Source organism: Malaclemys terrapin, chromosome 2 (assembly GCF_027887155.1).
Source record: "Malaclemys terrapin pileata isolate rMalTer1 chromosome 2, rMalTer1.hap1, whole genome shotgun sequence".
Taxonomy (NCBI): domain Eukaryota; kingdom Metazoa; phylum Chordata; order Testudines; family Emydidae; genus Malaclemys; species Malaclemys terrapin.
The window spans coordinates 281,895,863-281,923,430 of record NC_071506.1 but is presented as its reverse complement, the minus strand read 5'-3'; the positions used below and the strand labels follow the sequence as shown (position 1 = coordinate 281,923,430).

The 27,568-nt window shown below is 48.3% G+C and overlaps 1 protein-coding gene across 2 annotated transcripts in view; it reads right to left on the bottom strand.

Annotated features, from left to right (window-relative positions):
• Window positions 1-4,112: 4,112 nt before the first annotated feature.
• The window catches only part of PTH1R (parathyroid hormone 1 receptor), a 172,935-nt gene continuing 149,479 nt past the window's right edge, over window positions 4,113-27,568 (bottom strand). For both annotated transcript variants that reach the window (XM_054016758.1, XM_054016759.1), the window contains exons 10-14: window positions 26,167-26,233; window positions 22,453-22,547; window positions 19,959-20,100; window positions 17,314-17,355; window positions 4,113-14,561 (exon numbers count right to left, since the gene is read on the bottom strand). In XM_054016758.1, coding sequence (XP_053872733.1) covers window positions 14,199-14,561; window positions 17,314-17,355; window positions 19,959-20,100; window positions 22,453-22,547; window positions 26,167-26,233 — 709 coding nt within the window. In that variant the 3' untranslated portion in view covers window positions 4,113-14,198. The remainder of the gene's footprint in view (window positions 14,562-17,313; window positions 17,356-19,958; window positions 20,101-22,452; window positions 22,548-26,166; window positions 26,234-27,568) is intronic.

The window sequence follows — 27,568 nt, the reverse complement described above, 5'->3', positions numbered from 1 at the left end:
CCAGTAGCCTAAGGATTAAAAAAAAACATATCTGTGGGGCTGACTAGCAGGCCACCCTCCTTTGCCACCCCCAGTGTGTTAGTGGAGTCTGGATTTCTCCTCTGTGCTGGGCATGGATTGAGCGTCTCCCCTTCCTGCACTCCATGTTTAGGGAGTAGAGGGTTCTCCTGTGGGTAACATGATGGGAACGGAAGGGTTTGAACAGCGAACCCCTAGAGGCAAATGCATGCGCTGGTACAGTTTGTGCTAACGCACTGTGGGTGTAGAGTGTTGTAACAGACTCACAGCCTCTATGGAGCAGGCCCAGAGAGGCCCTGTAATTAGGGTGACCAGACAGCAAGTGTAAAAAATCAGGATGGGGGTGGGGGTAATAGGAGCCTATATAAGAAAAAGCCCCCAAAATTGGGACTGTCCCTATAAAATCAGGACATCTGGTCACCCTACAAACTGTAAAGTGGGTTTCACTAGCTCCCCTCTGGGCTGGCACCTCGTACTGTACCCACTGTTTAAAGCCTGCTCAGCATGGCTTTTTTGCTGTTGTGTTTTTGGGTCAGCAGCAACACCATATGGCTGCTGCTCCGGCCTCCTAGACAATAGGCATTGCTGTGCCGCAGGAAAGTGGCTGAGTTAAGTGGCCGGAGCGATGCATCAGGCTGGATTGTGGTGCAGGGTCAGACGCTGTAAAGGAACGGAGGTGAAAAAGACAGGGGGAAAACACTCACCCGCGCCATTTACTGTTGCCTATCGGCTCGCTGTTACCCGGCGCGCTCCCCACTCACAGACGTGGCAGGATCCGGAAGGTCTGCCCTGTGCCTGTGTATAATCACTAGAACACCAGATCCGCACCTAACGCTCATGGACACCAATGGGAGTAAGACGACACCTAAATCCCTTTGGGGCTCGGGGTTTAGGTGTCTCTGGCTGTGCCGCGTGGGGGGAGGGCATGGTTGTTTTCCGTAAGGCTACAAGTTTGCCATGGGAAAAGGGGATGCACCATCAGGGAATATGCTTAGGGCCCAGCTATGCAAGGGCTGTGTTTGTGTCTGGGCTCAGCTTGGGGTGGGCAAGGTGGAGCGAGCCGCTTCCTCCACATTCCCACAGCAGGGCCTTAGCGGAATGCAGTCCGTTCCTTGGAACCAGCTGCAGGTTAGCGAGCCGTGTGCAGAATTGGCACCATCACTCTGCTTAATTAGGACACCTGCGTGTGATTTCCACCGCACTCGAAGAAGGGTACCCATTGTGAGCCTGAGAGGCAGATCTTGGTTCATCTTCCTGTGTCCCATACTGGCTCAGCATAACAAACTTGCGTTAGCAACCCTTTCGGACCCCTTTGGAGTCTAGGGCTGCCAACTTTGTAATATTTAAAAACTGGACGCTCAAGCAGGAGTGCTGGACCCTCCCCTTCCCTGCTCCTTCCCCCTGAGACTCCACCCTTGCCCCTCCCCTTCCCCACAGGTCTCCCCCTGCCCCGCCTCTTTCCCCCTGAGACCCCACCCTTGCCCCGCCCCTTCCCCACAGGCCTCCCCCTGCCCCACCTCTTTCCCCCTGAGATCCCGCCCTTGCCCCGCCCCTTCCCCACAGGCCTCCCCCCTGCCCTGCTTCTTTCCCCCTGAGACCCCGCCCTTGCCCCACCCCTTCCCTGCAGGCCTCACCCCACCTCGCCTCTTCCTTCAAGGCCCTGCTCCTGCCCTGCCCGTTGCCCCTGAGGCCCTGCCCCCGTTTGCTCCTCTTTCCCCCTCCCCCCATCACTGGGTGCTCTTTCCCTCTCTCCCCCACCTCGGCCCAGGTTGGGAGGGACTCGCCTGATGAGCCGGGGCTGGGAGCTGCAGCCACCTGATGCAGGTAGGAGGCAGCCCCGGCTAAGTAGGGGCTGGCGCGGTTGATAACTCGGCGCCTCTCCACTTCCCCTGCTGGCAGTAACTGGACTTTAGGTGTCCGGTCAGTAGATATGATCGGACACTGTCAGATCCCCTTTTCGACCCGACTTTCCAGTCAAAAACCGGGTGCCTGGCCACCCTATACCGTTTGGAGGAGTGCCTCTGCTGGGCTGATGCTGCAGGAACACAAACCGGTGCAGAATGTCGTTGCCACTGGCTTTCTCTAGTGCGATTTCATCTCAGCTCAGTTCAGGGGGTGGGGATGGTGGAAAGCCTCTTTATTTAGATTGTCAGGTCTCCAGGGTAGAGAGACTTTTACTGTGTTTGTACAGCACCTTGCACAACGGGGCCCTGATTTCAGCAGGGGTCTCTGGGAATTTCCATAATACAAAGATAATCAATTGAGGCCAGACTTGCATAACAGTTAACTCTAGATAAGCAGGAAGGAAGGCACCACATTTTGAGTCTCGAACGGATGCCTCTTGTCTATCAGGAATTCCAGCGAATTGGGACAAAGGCCTGCGAAGCAGGGCACCCCCCATCAATTGGATGCTACTGCGTTTGCGTGTATTACTCATGCAGAATAGCATTCGCTCATCTCGAATTAGGTCTTTTACACTAAGCTTTTGGTGCGTTCCAGAGAAGCCACCTGCATTGTTCGCTCCCGGCTTACTGAAGGCCTGGCATAATTCTGAATGGAAAGAGAAGCCTATAGGATATTGAGAACATAAGAATATCAGCCAGTATGAGTGCCTCTTTCAAAATAGCCGCTGCGGCCACATCAGGAGAAGAATAGAAGCAAGAGGCGCTGCTACATGGAAGAGCGCACGGTGGGAAGGGAAGACAAGGCGGGATCTCCTCGTTTCAGCCTATTACTGCAACTTCACTTCTTCGCCTTGGTTTTGTCCATTTCCAACAACCATTGTCTTAGCCAGGGGGATTCAGGGCCTGGCATCCCCCAGCTACAACTAAGTCAATGGAAATTGCTTGGGTCCAGGATAAGCATGGAGCAGATTATGAGGGTGAGTCATGGAGATCACTGTCAGGGTGGTTTTCTCATGGAAATACAGACCAGCTACGGCTTCCAGTGGGACTCCAAAGGTCCTTGCAAGCATGGAAACCTACTGTCCAAAGGCAGCTCTCCTCTGTGGACCTCTGTAGTGTGTTATCTCATTCTTATATTGAAGTTGCCACATTGAATCAGACGACTGGTCTATATAGTATCCAGCCTCCTTTTGGCAAGGACCAGAACCCAGCACATCAGAAAATTCATCCCTCATGCCCCTCACCAATTGTGTGGGGTCCTGTCTCTGCTTGGTGTGGACACTGAAAAGTCTGGGGAGCTTTGCATAGAAACAAGGATTTGTCCAAGTGTCCTTGGTCAAAATTGTCCCCACTCCCCACCGTTAGGAGTGCAGGAACTAAGCCGTTTTAAAAATCAAGCCAACCACTCCATGTATATCCACCTATATTCGTTGCCTGGTTTTCAGAGAAGCCCGGAGCTCCCACTGAAGTCAATGGCAGTTTCGCCTGACTAAAGACTTCCGGAGTTTTCTCGATACATTAGCATAGCAATTGCCAGCCTGAAATCATCACTGAAATAGAGCCACTTCTGGGGCTGAGTGTCACAGCCAACCAGCGCATACTGGTGTCAAACAGTGGCGGAAGGGAACAGGTTTGTCCAACAACACTTGTTCCTACACAAAACTCAATGGTGCATCATATGGACTGTCCTGGCACGTGCAGGGGCAGATTCTTAGCTGGTGTAAATGGCATTGCTGTGTTAAAGTCAATAGAGTTACACTGATTTGCACCAGCGGGAGAATCTGCACTGTAGTTTCTTGGTTTGCATGCACATTTAGGCAGATGGAATATGTAGCACTGGTCCAACCAACAGGGTTCAAAAAAGAACTAGATAAGTTCATGAAGGATAGGTCCATCAATGGCTATTTGCCAGGATGGGCAGGGAGGGTGTCCCTAGCCTCTGTTTGCCAGAAGCTGGGAATGGGCGACAGGGGATGGATCACTAGATGATTCCCTGTTCTGTTCATTCCCTCTGGGGCACCTGGCATTGGTCACTGTCGGTAGACAGGATACTGGGCTAGATGGACCATTGGTCTGACCCAGTATGGCCGTTCTTATGTTCTTAGGGACTGGCAGGCTTGAAAATACAAGTGTCTTCAGGGTTTATAGAGAGAGAGGCACACAAACAAAGATCCTTAAACGTTCACAAAATCAATAAAGATTTCTTTTTATTTTAATTCCCCTTTTTTTTTTACATACACCTGTGGTTTTTTTCATTTTCCTTTCATTATTTTGGTCCATACAGAAAAGTAAAGGTGGAGGAATGTAAACCATATGCATTACTGAAGACATCACAATGTAGTGTCTCAATAGTACATAGAAATAAATCACAGTTTTGTCCTTTATATTTTTTCCCCCTCTGACGTGAAATGTGATCTAAAAAGCAACACACAATGCAAGCGCTCCTTGGTCAATGCCCACCCCTTTCCCTCCTGCTCCAATCAGAAAAAGGAGCCAGCGTTTGGAGCGGAGGACATTGCAGGCTTATGGGAGTCAAGATCCTCTCTAGTGCCCATATCAGGTCGCCAGTGGCCACTCCCCACTGTTGGCTTAGCATGGAGTTGCTGAGAAGTAGCAATGGGTTTTAGCAGCAGGTAAATCACCTCCTGTCCGTTTTGCCTAGCTCACCAGAAAGACAAGCAAGTGACCTAGTGCTTCTGTAGCCTGGGGCCAGCGCAATCTGCCCCGGCATCTGCATTCCTTCTGTAGCTTCTCCTGTGTGCACATGTACATGGGTATAAACTGGCAAGCCCCATGTCCGTAGGGCCAGGCTGATTTATACCAGTTGCAGATTTGTCCTATTGGTGTTATTCTTCCCCTTTATTAGGACCGGGTGACCAGACAGCAAGTGTGAAAAATCGGGACAGGGGTGGGGGTAATAGGAACCTATATAAGAAAAAAAAACCAAAATCGGGATTGTCCCTATAAAATCAGGACATCTGGTCACCATATAGGACCCTCACTGGGGGAACTAAGCCACCAAATGACTTGTATCTTACCACACACCCCTAGTCCCCAGTCCACACACCCCGTGACCTGAAACATTGCTCGCTTAGTACGGATGATCACTGTCTGGCTTTGTTTCAGAGGAGGTGGGCCCACTTCGACAGGAGACCAATGAACAAGAACAAAACCGTGTATTCAACCCGCTTTCTTCCCAAACGCTCTCCCATCTGGATGGCCCCCATATCCAGAATCAGCTGTCTACTAACTGCCCCGATGGCTGCAACTAGAGATCTGACCTCTCCAAAGTTCTGTCTCTGAAACTCCATTTCAGACAAACGAGGCTGTACTACAGACATGACCTTGCCCTCCCGCTGTACTTTCTGGGCTACTTCAAAGCTTGTGTTAATTATTATTCCAAAGCAGGGGCGGTTAGGGGGGTTGTTCATTGGAATAATGATTCTGAGCCTTATACCGCTTCCAGAAACAACAGCGTGACATCCCACCTCATTGACGTCAAATGGGAGCCTCACCATTGAATTCAGTGAGGCCAGGAGTTCATTTGAAATTGACTTCAGTGGAACCATGCTAAGAGCCACCAGTTGAGAATCTGTCCCTAAATTATTGACCGTCACGCAGTCCCAAAGAGGTGGAGGGGTAAGCGGACACCAGAGCTCAGAGGGAGGTTAAATATGAGAACAAGAACCCCTAATTCCTGGATTTCTCTCTTTGTGCTCAGACCTGTGCAAGGGACATCTTTCTTATCTGCGCTGGAGGACAGAAGGGAAGGTTGAAAAACGTGATCTCTGCCTGTGTGGGGGAAGGGAGAGAGAAAGAAGAACAGATCTTGTCAACGAAGCCATTTGATCTCCCAGTGAGGCCTCTGTTCAGAACAGAAGTCACTCACGTGCTAACATCCATCTCTATTCAGAACAGCATTTAAACACATGCTTAGAGTTGGGCACTTGCAGAAGGGTTGTGGAGGGATGTTCTCCAGAACTGGTGCCAGAATTATATTCCTCTCTGGTCCCTGATGCTGTTCATTGAAGTGGACTCTTATTTAAACTTTATTCGTTGCAGCATTTTCACTTGCTCATGTTTCCTCAAGCTAGAGCCAGATTCGGAGCTGATGTCTAACCCCATGCGACTTCATTTAACGGGATTGCATGGTTAATTGGGGCTAAATTTGTTCCGCTATGTGCTTAGAAGCGCTGGCTTTGGCTCCAATACAAATGCAAGAGCTTAACCTACAGAGGCCAGCACTGTTTCTTGTTATTAAAAAAAACAACCCCACCCCAAACATCAGTGGATCCAGTTACTGTAGAGCAAGGGGTCCCACCTATAGCTGTAGTAACTAGAAATCTTAAAGTGGCTAGGCCAATCCCTAGTTATTTGCAGAGAATTTTCATAGGTAGGAATAGAGGCATTGGATTAGCATCATGAAACAGAATTCTCTATGAGCCTCCGACAGAAGGCTTGACTCTGATCTCTTTTACATGGTATTTTACTGGTGTAATTCAATGACTTCAGTGGAGTTACTCCTGGCATACAGCAGTGGCTGGGAGATCAGAGTCAGGCCCTTTTTCTAACTGTCTGGCCCTGGCGACCAATTATGAATGGCCAGTTGTCTCAATTTATTACTTCCATTCCATCCACTGTTGAGAACTCCCTTCTGCTCAACAAAGATCGGACAGCCAGGCATCATGCAGAAATCACAATAGTAACGACACTGAAAATAACCCGGTGAAATAAATACATAATTACTTATCAGCCTGGCTCAGTTAAAATAAGGGTTTAATTACTATCTGTTCCTGAGAACAGTATTTGACTAATAAATCCACCCTTCCAAAAACAAGAGACCAATTTGGCACTGCAGTTCTTCAGTTTTTCACTGATGTAACGCCACAGAAATCATTGGGAAACTGGCATACTGCCGTGCTGAATTAAGCCCATTATGTCTCCTTTCAGATACTCGGAATTGGCTTTGTATTAAAGCTGTAGAATGGGCGGCCAGCCAAAGCATGAATCTGAGTCCAGATAAAAAAATATTACTGCATGAAAAACTAACCTCTAAAATTCTCAGCCAAATGAACCTCTAGCCCTCCATCCACAGAGGGGATTTAGTTAGTGAGTGAAGATATTTAGCAGTATTTTCTAAACAAGGCCACCTGATCAGGAGACCCCTTTGATATTATTGGCTTTTAATAGATAGTTGTAAAGTTAATTAATCTGAGGGTGAGGAGTCCATTGCAACCCATTACCAATGTCTATGACTCAGACTTTTGTCTCGAGGTTGTTTCTAATCAAATTGAGACAGAAATTCTTATGAGTTGCTTTGAGCCTGGAAGTTGCTTCTGTGAAATGGAGTTGGGTAGGTCTTAGTCAAATTCTTAATGGACAAGCGTCTCCATTCAAACTAGCCTTTTTGGCATTTCCAATGGAGACACCAAGGATCAAATGGGACATAAAGACCAGACTTGCCTCTCAGAACTTTTAGGCAAACGTCCATTAAGGGAAAAGATAAGGCAACCCTAAGCTACTTCTCTCTTGTCAATGAAGCCCAAGTCAAAGCCAGGCTTGTGTGTCTTTCACCAGGATTTTATGAATTGGTGCAGATGAGCTACGATTTAGTCTCTCATGTTCTGTCACATGGGTTTATAGCAACTCAGCCATGATTTCCTTTTCTGCTGCAGCCTTAGCTAAGAGCTCCGCCCACTAGCCAAAGCTCTAGTTTTGATGTTGAGGGAGGTCAGAAAGTGGTTTGCATGGCATGGTGATGGGCCAGTGAACTTTTATAAAGATGGCAGGATTTGCTGTTTTGGAAGCAGGATGTTCTTTCAGGCCAACCATATTTGCTGTCCAATAGGTCCAACCTTTCAATTTCACAACAGTACAAAAGCTGCCGCACAGTCCAGATCGCTGAATAGGGATGGACGTGTTCTTTCCTTTTATTCATGCAGTTTATGAACCATCATGTTTTCCAGGCAAACCAAAAGGCCATGGCCATTCCTACAGGACATTATTTAGAAGGTCTTTTGCAGACTCAGTTCCTTGGCAATTTACTACATTTCTCATTTCAAGACATGCTAGAGGAATAGGCTACAAACCCCACTCTGTGTGGAGAGATGTCGTAAAAGCTTTCAGTAGCTGGAATGGGATTTTGTGTGTGTCCTTCACGAAATCTACAACATGGCAATCCCGCAGAAATAACAGGAAAATTAAAAAGTCAAATGGCAAGACAGTTCAAGGACAAGTCTCATCTAGGAATGTCTGGTCTTCAAAACACGCCATTGGGCGCAAAACAATCTCTCACCCAGCAGGTGCAGTTAGATAGAGCTGGCATGGAGAAGACCTAAGCCAACATCCTACTAAATGTTTTACCCTCCTGCCAGGCAATTACAAGTTGCGGATGGCAGCATGGTACCCCCACTTACAGAGGATTAGAAATCCAAGAGACGGACACTGAAGCCTTCTGGCTCCCCACAGACTGTTTTAAATTGGAAGAGACTGCTCCAATTGTCTTTTGCTTCCATCAGCACTCAAATGGCCCAAGACTCAGAACAGGAGATGGGGAAGAGATGGTTTTAGCTCTGTGTTTGCTTAGAGGATCGGCAGTTCAGTGAAGATAATCATTAATCATTTTAATTTTGCTTAATCCCGCTTGACTTTATTCCCTCTCCTGAGGAGGACATCCCCCTCAGTTGCCAGAATTATCTATGTCTGTGGCCTCGTGGGGGGAGGGATAACTCAGTAGTTTGAGCATTGGCCTGCTAAACACAGGGCTGTGAGTTCAATCCTTCAGGGGGCCACTTAGGGAACTAGGGTAAAAATCTGTCTGGGGATTGGTCCTGCCTTGAGCAGGGGGTTGGACTAGATACCTCCTGAGGTCCCTTCCAACCCTGATATTCTATTTTCATTTACACTAACTGAGCAGTGGTATCAAAGATGACACAAAGTACAGGACAATGGAGAATCAGGCACCAAATAATTTATATACTCTGCTTCCTGGCATCTACTTTCAGTTCATCAGGCACCATCGGCCCACCCTGAAAGAGTTGCCAGATGATTGGAAACATGGTCTTCACACAATGCACTAAAGAAAGCAACTCAACGGAAGGAAAAACCTTGATTTATCCAGATGGACAAAAAGAGGCAGCACAGAGCTAAGTTCACTGAGCTGTGCAAGAACCTCCAGACTCCATGACCACAACACACAACACACAACCTAGGCCATGAGCTAAACTGTAACGTTGGGCATACACCTCACATGCTTTTGTTCCAAAGCGTGGGCTTCTGCTCAACAAGCTACAGGCACAACCAGATGTGAAACTCATGAACACTCCAGCCAGTAGAGGGCAGAGTTGTGCACAGGATGGCTTCTCATATTATTCCAACATACCCTCTAAGGGCTGACTCATAGGCTAGGTCTACACTACCCGCCTGAATCGGCGGGTAGAAATCGACCTCTCGGGGATCGATTTATCGTGTCCCGTCGGGACGCGACAATCGATCCCCGAATCGACGCTCTTATTCCACCAGCAGAGGTGGGAGTAAGCGCCGTCGACAGGAAGCCGCAGAGGTCGATTTTGCCGCCGTCCTCACAGCGGGGTAAGTCGGCTGCGATACGTCGAATTCAGCTACGCTATTCACGTAGCTGAATTTGCGTATCTTAAATCGACTCCCCCCTGTAGTGTAGATGTAGCCATACAGTGCTTGTTCTGTTTTCACACAGTGCTTTCTCAGGAGAAACTTCCATTGTTCTGAAGGGGAGTTTTGGCCGAGTAAGGGCCAGACCGACCCATTTACTCCCGTTGAGTAGTATTGGTTGAAGCCACTGACTGATTCTTGGTGTAACTGAATGTGAGTAAAGGTATCAGAAGTTACAGCTAGTTAAAAGAACCCACAAAGACATTTTTCCCCTTAATTTTTGAAATTTTCAAATTTAAATTATTTCAGTCATCTCTCATCAAAAAACAAGAGAATGCATTTTTACAAACATTTCATCCCATTTTCCCCCCAATATTTTTTTAAATCGAAAATTGTTGCCAAAATTTTGAAATTCTAATTTCCATCAATGCTATCAAAAACTGCCCCAAGAATGGACGGTGTAAGGATTACAAGATCTGGTTCTAAAAAAGTAAGAACTCCAGGAAGATGAGATGGGACAAAGTGGAGGAACAGTGAAAAATGACACCATCTCTCAGGAACAAAGATGAAACAAGTTTATAGGGGGCCTACAAACACACGCACCCAGAGCAGAGACGATAGGGGATTACCCACATAGAACGCACCTTCTGCCTTTCAAGAATCACAAGGAAGGGGAAGAACAACATCTCTGTGTATTTCAGAGAGGAGGTAGATTAAACAGTGAAGAGCTCAGATTGCATGGCTGTTGATGGGAAGGAAGGGAGCAGGGAGCCAGTTGGAAACAAGAGCAAAACTTTTGGACACGAGATTGAAGGGAAACCTGAATGGTCTCAATGCTGTAGATCATTTTTCGACAAATAAGACATCACAGAGCAAACATCAGGGAGGAGTGCAAGCTGACACAGATAAAAAGGTGGACAACTGTCCCCCCTTGGAGCTGTCCTAGAATTGAACTCTAGACAAGCTTATTTTTCTTTTTGTGGTTCTGAAGCCCTTAGGTATTTCCCCCCCTTGCATCCAGTATCTGACCCGAACTAGACATGGTGACAGAGCAAGGAAGGATAGTCTTGCAGTGCTAGTGGTGGCCACCAGAAACGCCAGAGAAGAACGAGCTTTTTCACCAGATTATCAACCCAATTTGTACGGGCTCAAATTCAGCCCCTCATTGCAGTTGGGCACCAAAGATGAATTTGGCCCATAATCCAACTGCGATATCTCCAAAGTTGATCACAACGCTCAGTTTTGGAGGCTCCTTCTCCTCTTCCCCTTTGCAAGATACCACAGGCTCCATCCAAAGCGCACCTTCCACTGACTTCATTTGTTATTGTATCAGGCCCTATAGACTCCACCATCAGTTCTCTGCAACTCTTGCTTTCAGCACAGGTAGGATTTGAATAGGATTCAACAACAATACAGTATGATTCACTTTAAAACCAGACAAATTCCATTTTTTATGTTCTTAATTCCTACATGCAATTCTGTTCATGCATATGAACACTCAAAGGAAAAAAAAATTACTTATCATTACATACCATTTGTGTTGGAAATGATCAAGAATAGATTTCCCTCCCCATCTCCATGTAATTTTTGGTCATGTTTAGCAACTGACAGCAGGTTCTGGTCATTAAATCCAGTGACAAATTTACATTTATTTATTATACACGTTGTCTTTACAAATAAATTAATTTCATAGCTCTTGTTAATTACTTGAACTTTGCTAAATGATTTCCAAACACGTTATTGATCTCGAGCTGTCTTCAGCAAACACAGTAAATAATGAATCACCCCAGTAAGGAAACGTTGCTAAGTAATTTCTTTCTTTGAGTGATACAGTCACAAGGGTCGAGCGTCCACTTGGTAGGTTTTAAGCACAACACACGTCCATTGGGGATTGGAGGGGGGCAGATTGAAAGGATCCATGCAAGGGTTGGAAAGCCAGAGCCAGCATACTTAATGCATATCTCTCTTGAATTGGGATTACACATCGACAGCTCGGCTGAATGGGATGCTAAATAACTCAAGTGTACACATGCTGAAGGCTGACTGGCAATAACTTCCGCTTCCTCCAATTCCCTCCAGAGGCTATGCCAGCATCTATGGCTAAGATGCAAGCAGTGAGCGCTTCAGACTGACCCAGATTTCTGCAATGTTGGCCTGCTCTCAGCGCCAGACGTTCACTCAGTCCATCTGTTTTTCCTTGCAAGATTACTTAATTTCTGCATAGTATTTATTAAAAAAAAAAAAAACCCACAACCAAACCGATTCACCCTTTGGAGACCTGACATTTCAATAGCTGCCATTCGGTGGAAAATTGCTAAGAATATTTGGACTTATTCTAACCACACAAAACAAAAACAAACATCAAAAATAAATATTGTCACCTTCCAACATTTGCCTCATTTATACCTGAAATGGGGAGTACAGTTCCTTCAGAGCCCGGGGGGGGGCACTCTCTTGGTTACCACAATCCCCATCCCAAGTTCTGATCTGAAGCCCAACAAAGTCAATGGGAGTCTTTCCACGGGCTTGGTCAGGCTTTGGATTGGGTCTTAACCTGAGAGGTGGTGCAAAGGCAGGTACAGGACACTTGAGGTGGAGTCAAGATACCAGCTGCTCTTCTCAGGGTCCCCCCACCAGACTCCATCAAGATAGGAGCTTTGGGAATGCCTTCTTAAGCCCTGAGAGGAGCAGTGGATTCAGTAGTCCATCTCTGGTGGTATGGATATGTCTCTGAATCACCAGTCAGCAGGCTTCTCTTTCTGACTATGTTTTGACTGCAGCCAGATGATTCCTATATGGGGCCAACACGATTCACGTACTGGAAGCACTTCCAAAATGTACTATTATGGGCCGGATCGAGGCTTGAGAAACCACAGCTCGCCTTGGGGCATTGGGAGCCCAAGAAGGAACTTAGCCTGCCTCAGCCAGATTTCCCCCTGAGAGGCTCTGAGGAATGGCCCACTGGAATGGCAGCTCTGTCATTATCACCTCGTGGCTCTAAATCATAGCATCTACAGAGACACAACGCAATAAGCTCAGCTGGTGTGAAATGGCTTGAAGGAAGCTATGCCAAGTTTCAGCAGCCAAAGGTCTAACCCCTGGATTTTACCACTTGACTGCTGCTTAGCAGGCAAGTCAGATAAAAGTACCAGAGTGGGGGAACATCACCACCACCTACTTCCATGGTGACAGCAGGACATCAACAGAATCCACCAGCAAGGGAATATATATAATAATATATCCCTGATCCCTTTTCCTGCCATTCACACAGACTCTATCTTACAGTTTTCCCTTTTTGGCCCATCACTGTGATGTCCGGATACTCGTTCTCAATAGGTAGTTTCAATGACCTCAGTGGAGCTACAACTGTACAACCATTTCCACCAGCTGAGGATATGGCCCACCTTACGTGTGTGTGTGTTCTTGATGGTCAAACCACAAAAAGTCTGGCAAGTTCGGCAGTGCACCCAGAAGTCTGGAATTCCGAAGTATCCAAATGCCTTGGCTCTGTAAAACTGGCCTGTACATCTCATGAGACCAGGCTGTCTCATCCAACTCCCACTCCTTCCTGCTCCTGGCTGAGATGGGAATACTGCTACAACAGTCCTTCAAGATAGTTTGGCCTGCCCAGACCCAACAGGAAGCAGGCAATGCAGAGGTGAGAACGAAAAATAATTTAAAGATTTTAAGTCAATTTTCCTGAAATTCCAAAAAGAAAAGAAAGAAAAGGTTTGAGTTGGCTTTACGGATGCACACACACACACCAAGGCAGCTGCAAACTTTCCTTTCCATCTCGACCCACTTAGAAGCAGACAGAATGGGCTTCTTTCTAAGATTGGACAAGCTAATGCATTACATTCTGATACTTGCATTTTAATCCTAGGATTGTACTGGCTTCTCTCTTGTCGTTTGGGCTCTGGGTTGGAGAACGGGAAGCCCATTCGGCACTCGCAATCCAGTAGCTGGGAGTCATTTATCACAAAAGCATGCTGCATCATCAAGGAATCAGAATTAAGGCCCCTCCGGCAGGGAACTGCACACAATGACCCCAAGGGGTGGGTTTTATAACGAAGGGGCAAAACCATCAAACCAGAGCTGTTTGTGCTGTGTTCTTGAACTGGCAGACATGGCCAGTGGGACTCAGCCAGTCTGGTGTGGGTGATTGTAGGGCAGCTAGACTTCTTTAAAACAAATGAGAAAACCAAACCCATCCAAGCAGTGATGGCAACACCCTGGGGTAGCTTGCACCACTGAAAGAAAATGGCGTGTCACATTCCTCACCAGACTGTCTCGTTTCACTTGGTTGAATTCCCTGCATCTTTGTGCTGTGGACACTCTCTGAGAGGCGAAACTACAGAGTATCATTTGTACATCCCCTTGTAAACTCTGAATATCCCCGTTGTTCAACAGGTCACAAGGACCGTGGGTCTGGAGAAGACTGCCTTCATTCACACCTTGAAGACTAGACCACTACGTAAATGTGTGTGATCAACAGCTGGCCACATCTGTGGTCCACTTTTCCCATATAACTTGACCTCTTGTTCCACAGAATAGAGAAACTGTATGAAAACCCTTGGCATCTGATTTGTGGCCTGGCATTCTTTTGCCCACTAAACGCTCTCTGGGAAATGTCTTCTTCTTCTTTCTTTACATCACTGTCTCTCTTTCTTCTTCAACAAGTACCGTGGGTCTGTCTCCGTCATAAAGTCCAGAGCCGTTCAGGTACTCCTCTTCTTTGTTGTACTGCTCTGGCCCAGAAGAAGGCATGGAGTTTTCAGAAATTGAGCCATTTTTGACATAGCCTGGCAAATTTCGGTGTCCATTGAGGGCACCCGGTACAAGTCTCGTATTGAGATGTAGGGCTAGGGCCCCTCTGGTGGTTACATTAGTGATGCTGGTATGGGAGACCATGGGTCCATAGCTATAGGTCGTGCTCCCACTTCGTGCTTTCCTTTTAAAGTCAAGGGCTAAAGTCCACCTGCTCCATGACTTCTTTATTTCGGCTTGAACCTGAAGAGATGGAGAGAAAAGAGAGGGAAGATCGTGAGTGAGGAATGAAGGGAAGAATGGTGCGGGATGACGCTGGCGACTGGGCTACAGAAGGAGGTAGTGTTGATAGAGATACCTGGCTGTGGGATTAATAGGAGTAATGGGATTCAAATGGGGACAAAGGGATAGTTCTGCTGGATATCATGAACCACCCCTTAGTGGCAGGATAAATGAGACTGTGGAATGGTCTGCTGAGGACAATGGCGGAAGTCCCATTGCTTGCACCATTTACCACTCGACTGGGCCAAGTGGCAGCTGGGATGGACTAGAAGGCCTGTTAGGTCTTTCCCATCTCTCAGCTGGTATAAATGGGCACAGCTTCCCTGACTTCAACGGACTCTGGATTGACTTCGGTGGACATAGATTCATTTACACCCCCCAAGGATCTGGCCCCATTATGTGTCCCTAACTGATTGGCGCTCTCTCTCCTTCACTTTATCGCTTTCTCCTTGTGGAAGATGCGTGACCTTCCCTTTCAGATTTCCCTTCCCAGGTGCCTATTCGGAGTCCTCTTTGAGCCGTAAGCAACCAAACCACTGCCTGCTAGGTAAAACTCTGAAAGGCTCAGTCCCAAAGGAAGCCACCTTGTCTTACTGCAAACTCTTTAAAAAAGTATAGCAAACTTCCGGTATATTGGGATCATTCAAACCGTTTGTTCTCCATGTGCAGTCTATCCCCCGCAAAAAACCCTGGCCAATCAACCAACCAGCCAACAACACCCAGCCCATAATTTAGAGCCAGCGTCGGTAACACACAGTGCAGTAATCAGTGGTCCCGTCTGACCTTAGAATCTCTTAATCTTGAGTGAATGTTTTTACCATGCCACATGGCAGTTGCTATCAGGCCATGATGAATGTTTTTCCATTAGGCTTTCTTAGCTAGGACACTAGTTTTGTTCTTTGCCTCATGTCCCGTTGCAGCGTTAGTATTTAAATCAAACACTTGTTCTGGACTAATATGGAGATTTAGGATGACAGAAAGTCGTTATCCAGATTGGAATGTGGCCAGGACGCCTGGATTAATACCTCTACTCTCCAGAAAAAAATGCCCTTGGATTCTGAATGGCTACAAGTTGGCACGGCCTGGGTTTTATACCCTCTCCAAAGAGCAGCAATGTCAACAGCAAAACTGGAGTGAAGATATACAAGAAGAACGAGCGGTCTGCAAAATATGCCTTATTGCGAGAGATTGCGGGAGCTCAATCTATAGGTAGCGTAGCAAAGAGAATGTGAAGAGGCAAGTTAATCATGGTCTGTTAAGTACTGACAAAGGGAGAAGGTATCAGGTAGCAGAAGGCTCTTTAATCTAGCAAAACAAGATCTAATGGCTGGAAGGTGAATCAGCAGTGTTCAAACTGGAAACAATATGCCCATTTTGGACACAGACTGTAACAGACCGTTGGAATAGCTCACCAAGGGATGGGGTGGATTCTCGTCATTTGGAGTTTTTCCATTGAAATTGGATGTCTTTCGAAATGATTACGCTCTATTTCCAACACAAACTACTGGGCTTGATATAAGAATCACTGGGTAAGGTTCACTGGCCTGTGTTATGCTGCAGATGATCATAGTGGTCTGTTCTGGCCTTAATCCCTATGCATTTTACCAGAGCCTGGTCAAACAACTCCACCTGAGCTCTCCCTGCTGCTCCAAGAAGAACTACAAACAACAGTCCCCCAGAATGGGCATTGCTGATGATGCAGAAAAAGAGTGTGAGTTACCAGAAGGTTTAGAGGCTGGTGAAGTAACTCAACATTAACAAGTAGTGGGCTACGTTTCACAGGCAAGATAATAATGGCACTTACATAGCCCTGTGTAGAGGGCAGCAGAGCTTCTCCCAGAAGAAGCCGTGGGAAGACTGGGCCCAGGCAGACATCTCACCTTGTCCATGAAGGACAAGAAGCAATGGGCTTAAACTGCAGCAAGGGCGGTTTAGGTTGGACGTTAGGAAAAACTACCTGACTGTCAGGGTAGTTAAGTACTAGAACAAATTGCCTAGGGAGGTTGTGGAATCTTTGTCACTGCAGGGTTTTTAAGAACAGGCTAGACAAACGCCTGTCAGGGATGGTCTAGTTATTATGTAGCCCTGCCTTGAATGCAGTGGACTGGACTAGAAGACCTCTCAAGAGCCCTTTCAGTCCTACACTTCTATGATTCTAAGAGTGCCCTCTTTGCTCCAGCCATTCAGATGGACTCAACTGCTCATCCCAATGTACCATCCCCACTGTGCTAAAAGAGTGGGGGCTTGGCCTCCCTGCCTCCAAGCATCTGCAAGCGGGGAGGAAACTAGCAGATCTGGAGTTCCCCAAAGCACAGGGATTACTGCTGTGAGAGGCTCTTCCATATGGGCTGCCAATAATCTTCCCCTAAATGGCTCAGATGGTTTGGGCCTGATTCTCCACCATCTTGTCCTTGGTGTTCTCATTTACCCTGGGGCAGAGGGGGACATAAAACATTACCAGATCAGAGCAGTCATGTTTTATACCCAGTTTGAACCGATTCTCGTTTGGTAGCATTTTAGATCCACTTCACCCAGAGGGAAATGACTAAGTAAGGTGCAAAGCAGTGGAGACATTTCCATACCAAGGGTCTAATTCTCTGCTTGCCTAACTCCAGTGACCTCGGTAGAGTTAACCCCGGTGGGACTAGCTGACTGTAGATATTTGGACTCTATTTATAATGAAAGAAGATCATTAAGAACCAAAGACACTCACCTCTCCATTGCAAAAACAGTATATGATGGCAACAAAAAATCCCTGGAAAGAAGATGAAACAACACATTAGCATTTATCCTGCCGCAGCTCTATGTCTATTCACTGAAACCGTGGCCCAAATCCACATAGTTTCACTGAATGCAATGGAGCAACACCAGTTTACCCCAGCTAAAAACCAGCGCAAACTAGGAAAACTCCTGTTGTCTAGCAGACTACAAGAAACGGGTGACAATGACTGTCCTCCAGGCTAGCGGCTAACCAGCGTTTAAAGCATCCCGGCTGGCTGGCTGGCACATCTGTCCTAGGCTGCGATAGAAAATGCACATTTGTTTCCTGTTGCAGATGTCCTGTAAAGGCTTTGGGAGAGCAGCTGCTCACCACTGTCCCAGGTCATTTTCCTGCCCTGGGAAAATTTTCAAGCTTTCAGAAATGTGCCGGTTTCGCATCAGGACGAACCCGAGACCTTTAGAATTTTTTTGCAGAAAACCCCAGAGCTCTCAGAAGATCCCATAGCTCATGTGATGAGGGCACTTAGCATGGAGGTAGAAGTCCCAGGTTCAAACCCTTACTCTGAAGCAGGCAGAGCAGGGACTTGCACCCCAGCCTGCTGTGTCCCAGGTGAGCGGCCTACTCGCTGCGTCTCTGGAGTACTCTGGGGTGGGGCTTTCTCACACTCGCTTGTTGGAGATGTTCCACTTTGTATAAATAAATATTCGGGGGGAAGTGGGGAGAGACTGACTGTATAGCCCAGAGTCAGGGCAGTCATAGACTCATAGAAGATCAGGGGTGGAAGGGACCTCAGGAGGTCATCTAGTCCAACCCCCTGCTCAAAGCAGGACCAATCCCCAACTAAATCATCCCAGCCAGGGCTTTGTCAAGCCGGGCCTTAAAAACCTCTAAGGAAGGAGATTCCACCACCTCCCTAGGGAACCCATTCCAGTGCTTCACCACCCTCCTAGTGAAATAGTGTTTCCTAATATCCAACCTACACCTCCCCCACTGCAACTTGAGACCGTTGCTCCTTGTTCTGTCATCTGCCACCACTGAGAACAGTCTAGATCCATCCTCTTTGGAACCCCCCTTTCAGGTAGTTGAAAGCAGCTATCAAATCCCCCCTCATTCTTCTCTTCTAGGGTTACCATATCTCATAAATAAAAAAAGAAGACCCTCCACGGGCCCTGGCCCCGCCCATTTCCCCACCTCATAGCCCCGCCCCAACTCCGCCCCTTCCCCACCCTAACTCCGCACCCTCCTCCCTTCCACTCTCAGCCAGGGGGAAAGGGCTGCCCCAGTGCTACCGGCTTCAGGGTTTGCCGGGCAGCCCCCAGACCCTGCGCCCCCAGCCGGCACTTCCCCAGCGCAGCTGGAGCCCGGGAGGGGAAGCGCCCAGCCGGGGGCGCAGGGTCTGGAGGCTGCCCGGCAAACCATGAAGCCGGTAGCGCTCGGGCTTTGGGCAGCCCCCTTGCCTCCGGACCCTGCGCCCCCATCCGGGCACTTCCCCTCCCGGGCTCCGGCGGCACAGGGTCCGGAGGCACGGGGGCTGCCCGAAGCCGGTAGCGCTCGGGCAGCCCGGCTCTTAAACAGAGCCGAAGAGTCGGGGAGGAGCAGAGCCGCCATTTTCCCGGACATGATCGGCTTTTTGGCAATTCCCCCCGGACGGGGGTTTGACTGCCGAAAAGCCGGACATGTCCGGGAAAAAGAGGACGTATGGTAACCCTATTCTCTTCTGCAGACTAAATAATCCCAGTTCCCTCAGCCTCTCCTCTTAAGTCATGTGCTCCAGCCCCCTAATCATTTTTGTTGCCCTCCGCTGGACTCTTTCCAATTTTTCCACATCCTTCTTGTAGTGTGGGGCCCAAAACTGGACAGTCAGTTGGGATATGGGAAATCCAGGATTAGATGAGATGAAAAGCCAGTTCTGGGACCCAGTCATGCATTCCCTTTGCACCCAAATGGGAGTTCTGGGTGCGCAAAGAATGCAGGGCCAGGTCCTCCCATGTCAGGTCCAGTCTGAATCTGCACCTCCCCGCACTTTGGATCCAGAGTTTGTCTGAGCCCAGCTCTAATTTCCCAGCTTCATGTCAGCCACGCTAGTCAGTCACTTAAGATTTTAAACTGTTGGTCAGTAGGTTGTCCTTAAGGGAGGGCTGTGCAGTGTGCATGCAACGCAATGTTCATCAGATGGCTGCACTCATTTTGGCTAAAAGATCCCAGTCCTGCACTCAGATCCGCATTATACCCCTGCTTATCATCGACTTCAGTGGGGTGCTGCAGTTCATGTCAGCGGATCCGTTTGTAGGACTAGGACAAGCTACTTTGAGGCCAGCTGGCTTAAATCCATGCAGCTCTCTTGACCTATCCCTGCTGAGGATCTAACCTGGATCTCAAGGGATTTGGGTGGACAAATGATCGTAAAACGATTAAATTTTTTGCCTGACACATTGTCCCAAAGTACCTTAACACGGTTTGCAAATACATAATACACCCAGCACCAAAGTACATCCATTAAGTCTTGGGAGTGTAACTTGGCACCGATTAAAAATCCTTTCCCCCAAAACAGAACACATTTGATGTCCACGTTCCGTCCCACCGAATATCACTACTTTGTCCTTAAAATGCCCAGAAAGCTTAACAGGGTACAGTACCTGGAAAGAGTTGAACAGCATTTCATAGTGCATTTGAACTTGCCAAAGAATCCCTGACACCTCTGTATATGGCAAAGCCATGAAAACTATATAGTGAACTCCAAACAGAGGCATAAGGACAAGGGTAGATTTCAGCAGCTTCCTGTAGGAACAGGAGAAGGAGAGAAACACATGGAGAAAGTCATGAGTCTGAATTATCCTCTGGGTCTCCTTAGGGTCTGGATTGAGGCAAGGTGGTGAAATGGCGCTGGGGCCGGGGGAGGGAGGGGGGGAGTTTGCACCGCTGCTACCCATGATGTGCCCGATTGTGGATATCCAGTCTCCAGGCCCATCAAGCCAGTACCTTCCACCAGCAGTAAAAATCCCTGTAAACGAAGGATGGTGCTGCTCCATATCTCAGGCCAGCCTGCCTATGCTCAGACGGGACAAGGAGGGGGACTTCCAAGACCGTGCCACGCTTGCTTTCCGTGGGCACTGGCATCCTTGATGGGGGATGGAATGGAGGAGATCAGCAGAGCTGGATGGATGCTGACCTCGGCTAGCTGGGGGCACTGGAGAGAGAATGCCACGCCATCCTATGGAATGGGGCAGCTCATCTGCTATCACCTTGTGTTTCCCTGGGGTGTAATGTGCGCTGGAGGTCCCCTAGATGGAGGTGCAACTCCACCTCAGAAGGAGCCTGTGCACCTTAGCTACAACCCAGACCCTAACGTTTGGCTGGGTTCATCCCTCGAATCCCTAAGGGAACAGACACTGCCTGGAAATGATGCCGATCCAGGGATCGAAACCACTGCCAATGGTGACGGCAATTGCCAAATGGAGGCAATTAGCAAGGGGGCAGCGTTGCCAGGAGGCCCGGTGCTTTCGCCGTCCGACCACTGACAATCTCTGCAGGGATTAAAAAATAAAAAGCGCTGAGCCCGTCCAAGCCATAATTAATAGCAAGCCTCTCCGAGCGAGAAATAAACAAACAGATCAGTCACGGCTGTGACATGGCAGCAAAACAAACCTTTGCATTTTGAAGCCAAATTCCAGCCCCACTTCCAATGAAACATAGAATCGTAGGACTGGAAGGGACCTCGAGAGCTCATCAAGTCCAGTCCCCTGCACTCACAGCAGGACTAAGCATTATCTCACTTTTGGATACTCTTCTGGGAGCAAGCTGGTAGAGGCGACCTGGGAATCCTGCTTTTCAGTGATACCAAACTGAATTATTTTGCTCTCTCTCCTCTGGATGTTGTGTGCTGAATCATTTGAACTTGAGCCTACAAACGCCCTGGGAGTTCTCTAGCTGCGGAGGTCTCTCAGCTATTTACTTTCACAGTCAAACTTTGACTATGTTGCAAATATGCTTCATTGTCAAGGGGAAAGGAATGGGAAAAAAAAAAAACCCAAACAGACAAGAAAACCCAAGACGAAACTCCAAACTTCCTGTGAATAGTTAGGAATCTTTCTTCACTTGAGCAATTGCAGGTCAAGGTTGCGAAAACAAGGGAGGGGAAAAGTATAAAAAGGAAGGATGGGATTTTACGGTACAGCCAGGGCCTTTTGCTTTATGCAGTTGGTTCAAAGTCAACCTAGGGCAGTAGCCAGGGCCGGCTTTAGAAACTGCGGGGCCCGATTTGAATACCCGGCGGCGGTCCGGGTCTTCGGCGGCACTTTGGCGGTGAGGGGTCCTTCACTCGCTCCAGGTCTTCTGCGGCACTGAAGGACCCCCCGCCGCCGAAGTGCCGCCGAAGACCCAGACCACCGCCGGGTGAGTAAAAATATTTGGCACCTAAGGCGCGGGGCCCTCTTAGGCGCAGGGCCCGATTCCGGGGAATCGGGGGAATTGGCCTAAAGCCGGCCCTGGCAGTAACGATCGAAAATCATTAGTAGTAATTATTTGGGTCATCACGGTAAAATACAGAGGCGCTACGGTGGTGAGATTGGGACCCTATTGTGCTAGGCTTTGTGCAAACATAACGTAACAGACAGCCCCTGAAATCTAAATAGACAAGGCAGACAAAGAACAGAACTTCCCCAGCGTCCACACGGTAGAGCCAGGACTAGAGCTGAGGCGGCCTGAGAAGCAGCCCAGGGCCCTAGCCACTGGACCAGACACTCCTACTACCCAACAGCTGTTGGTGGTCTCCTCAATAGATGGTGTATGTGTCCACATCACAAATATCACTGTCATCGTTAGCCCTCGATGGCCATGCCAGCAGACAGGCCATGAGCCAAACTGACCTTGGAGGCTGATCCCTCCAGGCTAGGATCTACCCTCCTTAAGGGAGCACTGAGAGGAGGCTTGCAATGCCCCGGTCCGCCATGCGCTGCTGCTCCACCGGAACTCTGCTGGCTCGGTGGAAAACAGAAGGAGCATGGCAGTGACTGAGGCTGCATGTGCGTTGTCCCTGCTCTGCAGGTGATTAGGAGACATTGATCTCCCAGGCTGTCAAGCCCATCCTGTGCGTCTCTCTGTCTCGTGCCGGAAGGGAAAGGGGACTCTCACCTGTACTGTTGTCTCGTATCGCACCTCCCTGCGTTTGTCTCCCGTAGCTTGGTTGCTAGGACTCGGATAATATTGATAAAAAGAATAAAATTTACCTGGAAAAGAGAAAGATTTTTTTTTTTTTAATCACAAAACCAAAACCTGCGGCGCTACCGGATCAAGAGGGCGCCTTTCCCCAGGGCCCCGTCCTCCCAGATGTTTCCAGAGAGCATCCTCAGATCCTACTGGAGGAGGTGACGGTACACAGCTCCTTCACAACAGCTCAGGCATTTAGCAAGCTCAGGCCAACTGTGTCTGAGCCGAGTGCTCTCTGCTTGATCTCATGCCACGGAGGTAAGGAAGGGCCACCCCTTTTATTCTGGTCCCTAGCAGACCTCATCTCGTCCAGCCTTGTTATTGCCTCATGGTGGTAACAGGCACGTGTGACAAGATCTAGCTAGGCACTTCAGGTAAAATTCACTCCGGAGCAAAGAGCCCAAGCAACGGCCACGGCCCTATTTAAAAACCACGTGACTAGCGGGAATTTTTCAACGGAAAATGCTGATGCGTCCAAACCAAAACTTTTCCTGGAAACGTATCGGTTTCAATGAAGGTTTCCCAGCCGCAGGATGGAACGTTTGGTCAAAAGCAGAGAGAAAACCAAAACTATATCCCAGAATAGCCAATAGCTAGCCCCTCACCTGGGAGATGGAAGACCCAGGTTCAAGCCCCTCCTCCACATTGGGATGAGCATGGAGGCAAAACCCCATCCCACCCCAATGCCCTAAGCACGAGGCTATAGAGTCAACTACTCTCTTTGTCCCAGTGAACGTGTAGTTATTTACAGCTCCAATAGGAGAGATTGAAAGAAAGCCTGACTCCAGAGCCCAGCAGGGTAGGGCACTTGCCTGGGGTATGGAAGACCCATGTTTTGGAAGTTCTCTTCTTCACCCCAGTGACGACAAAAGATTTCAAAACCTGGGAACTGTTCACGAAGTGGAATTTTTGTTTTCCGGCCAGCCCTACTTCAGTGAGATTTGATGGCGCATTGAGGTGAATTTTGTCTTTCCACCATGCTCGTCACTAGGGCCCGATCAAATTCACGGTCCATTTTGGTCAATTTCACGGTCAGAGGATTTTTAAAATCGTAAATGTAATGATTTCAACTATTTAAATTTGAGATGTCACGGTGGTGTAATTGTAGGGGTCCTGACCCAAAAAGGAGTTGTGTGTGTGTGTGTGTGGAGGGGGGTTGCAAGGTTATTGTAGGAGGGTTGCGGCACTGCTCCCCTTACTTCTGCGCTGCTGCTGGCGGTCGTGCTGCCTTCGGAGCTGGGCAGCTGGAGAGCGGCGGCTGCTGGCTGAGTGCCCAGATCTGAAGGCAGAGCCGCCGCCAGCAGCAGCGCAGAAGTAAGGATGGCCTGGTATGATATTGTCTCCCTTACTTCTACGCTGCTGCCCGCAGAGCTGGGCCCTTGGTCAGCAGCTGCCACTCTCCAGCTGCCCAGCTCTGAAGGCAGCAGCGCAGAAGGGTGGCAAGGTATGGTATTGCCAGCCTTACTTCTGCGCTGCTGCTGGCGGGGCGCTGCCTTCAGAGCCGGGTGCCCGGCCAATATCTGCTGCTCTCCAGCCACCCAGCTCTGAAGGCAGCCCAGAAGTAAGAGTGGCAAGACTGTGACACCCCTAAAATAACTTTGTGACCCCCCTGCAACTCCCTTTTGGGTCAGGACCCCCAATTTGAGAAACGCTGGTCTCCCCCATGAAATCTGCACAGTATAGGGTAAAAGCACACAAAAGACCAGATTTCACAGTGGGAGACCAGATTTCACAGTCCATGATGCGTTTTTCATGGCCATGAATTTGGTAGGGCCCTACTCATCACTGAGCAACTGAGTGCCTCAAAATGGCTGAAAGAACAGAACCTTTCAAACAGGTGATTGACATTCAGCCAGAAGTCTGAATGACTCTTTCCCCCGCCCCCCCACCGGTCAGGTGCCTCTAAATCAGGATCAAGGCCTGTTGGCAGGACAAGGTGGGATGGGGGCAGCTTGCACGGCCTTTGCCCTTGCTGGACCTGCTCTGTGCATAGGGGATTTTAGTCTCTGTGGCTGTCAACCCAGCATCTTTCAACAGCCTTTAAAGCAAGTTCAAAGATAGATCACGAGAAATGCGGTGAGACGGAAAAGCAATAGGGAAAGGGACAAAGTATCTTCATGGGCTAGGGCTCTGTGTGAAACCGGCCTACATTTTTCTGCAGAGTTTATTACTTGGGCCTAGGGGCCTCAGCGGAGATCAGGGCCCCCCTGTGCTAGGGGCTGTACAAAGGCACAGACTAAGAGGCAGTCTCTGCCCTGAAGAATGTGAAATCTAAATAGACATGACAGACTACAGAGGGAGGAACGGGAGTCTTATTACTGCCATTTTAAAGATGGATACATGAGGCGCAGGGAGGTAACTGGCAAATCTTGGCCCCATAGAAATCAATGAGAGTTTTGCCATTGACTTCAACGGAGCCAGGATTTCACTCTTAAGTGACGGACCCAAGGTCACACAGAAAGTCTGGGCAGAGGCAGGAATTTCACTCAGAAATCTTGACTCCTAGCTTTGCCACAAGGCCATCCTTTCTCTCCAGCTAACAATGGCCAAGCCATTGGACCGTTTGTTTCTTTGCAGTCCTTCATCAGACCTTGTATTTCCTGATTGCTACAGAACCCGTGATCCCAATCTGAAGGAAACAAGGAAGGAAATTCCTCTTGTTTTCCCTGAAACACCAGCAAAGCTTTGAAGGAAATGCAAACAACTGAATGACTTCTAAGTTACCAGTGCAGTGGAGGGACTTTAAGCCCCTTACACCCAGAACTGTCTGAGAGCTCATCCAGAAAATGCAAAACGTTGTCCAGAAACAGATGACAAGCCAGTGCGGGGACTGAAAAAGCAGCTAAGTGTGCAATAGGAACCCACAGAGACTAACCGGAAACAACCCACAGAATATGTTTGCACGATAAATAACTGCATTTGTAAAGAGCTCTGTAGAACCTCATGAAGAAGCATTCTCTTTACCAGGACAAACTTGTATTCGGCTCTTTGTCGTCTACTAATTGGGCTTTAAATTAAATGCAATGGGGTTGCTGGCAATCAACCACTTGAACTATCTGAACTGTGCCTTCCATCCTACAGTTTTATTTCAAATGATCCTTGTGTGGTCTTGGCACTTTGCTCCTTCCAATGCACAGAAGGAACCACCAGCGCCAGTTGGAGAATTTCCGTCGACACAAAATTTTAACAAGGGAAGAAAATAAAAAATAATTTCCCGGATGAACTCTACTAATTACATGTATTAGCCCATTTACTGCAGAAGGTTCCAATGCAGAAGGCCTGATTCTCCTCTCACCCACACTGCTCTATCCTGTGATTTGTAAGTCAGAAGAATCAAGGCCACTCGGCCTGATTCAAAGCTCTCTGAAGTCAGTGGAAAGACTCTTGAATTCAAGATGCTGGAAACACCTGGAGGACAAGTGCTCAGCACTGTCTGAAAATCAGGTCCCTTTATGACGTGTCAAGTCAGACCCCCCCCAAAGTTGAGCCCCCACCCCAAAATCACTGGTCACTTGCAAATCCTGACCTATGTGTTTATTTTATTAAAAAGTTTAGGATCACAGGCTGAGTTTCTTTCTTCCAGCAGCCTACTTTTGGCTCCCATCCCCCTCGCCACCCCAAATCAAATCCGGTACTCACCACAATAGCTACCAGGAGGGGCACCTGAAATATCCATTGTAAATTGCTGGCACTCAAGTCCCAACACCTAGGAAGAGATTGGCAACACATCAGTAAATCCTCATCTGCCCAGGCAAATAGCCCCAATGTCTGAAAACGGGAACCGTTCAATGCCCTATGCACGTGCGGAACCAACCCAACCCCAACCCCAACCCAAGCCATCCCTTCCCCATCCCATCAGCAATGATCGGCATCGAAACGGGCCTCCTTTTAACCCTACCGTCTGCTTTTAAAAGCCAATTTTAAATGTATTTTAAATCTTAGGCCCAGATCCTCAAAGGTATTTAGCGCTTAAGCTGCATTGAAATCTGTGGAAGTTGGGCATAACTCTTGGCAGATTTCAGGGACTTGCTCTTTTAGCATTGTGAAGGCTTGTGTCCAATCCTCTTTGAACTGGAATTCTGCACCCCAGTCTGTAATGGCCAGGGTGCAGCAAGCCGTATTGGGATTCATAGAATCATAGAATATCAGGGTTGGAAGGGACCTCAGGAGGTTATCTAGTCCAACCCCCTGCTCAAAGCAGGACCAATTCCCAACTAAATCATCCCAGCCAGGGCTTTGTCAAGCCTGACCTTAAAAACCTCTAAGGAAGGAGATTCCACCACCTCCCTAGGTAACCCATTCCAGTGCTTCACCACCCTCCTAGTGAAAAAGTTTTTTCTAATATCCAACCTAAACCTCCCTCACTGCAACTTGAGATCATTGCTCCTTGTTCTGTCATCAGGTATCACTGAGAACAGTCTAGATCCATCCTCTTTGGAACCCCCTTTCAGAGAGTTGAAAGCAGCTATCAAATCCCCCCTCATTCTTCTCTTCTGCAGACGAAACAATCCCACTTCCCTCAGCCTCTCCTCATAAGTCATGTGTTCCAGCCCCCTAATCATTTTTGTTGCCCTCCGCTGGACTCTTTGCAATTTTTCCACATCCTTCTTGTAGTGTGGGGCCCAAAACTGGACACAGTACTCCAGATGAGGCCTCACCAGTGCCGAATAGAGGGGAATGATCACGTCCCTCAATCTGCTGGAAATGCTCCTAATTATACAGCCCAAAATGCCTTGGCCTTCTTGGCAACAAGGGCACACTGTTGACTCATATCCAGCTTCTCGTCCACTGTAACTCCTAGGTCCTTTTCTTCGTTTCCTTAGGCCTGGCCTACACACAGAAGTTGCACCGATCTAACTAAAGGCGGGATATTAATCCAGTACAAAGGCCTGTGTGGACATACTTAAACTGGTTTAAAACTGGTTCCATCAGTTTAGCTCGTGCTTGCAAATTTACCAACAGTAGTCATTAATTACACAGGCTTCAATTAAAGTTAAGAGTGTCCACAGAGGGCTTGAACTCAATTGGCTTTAAAAATCAT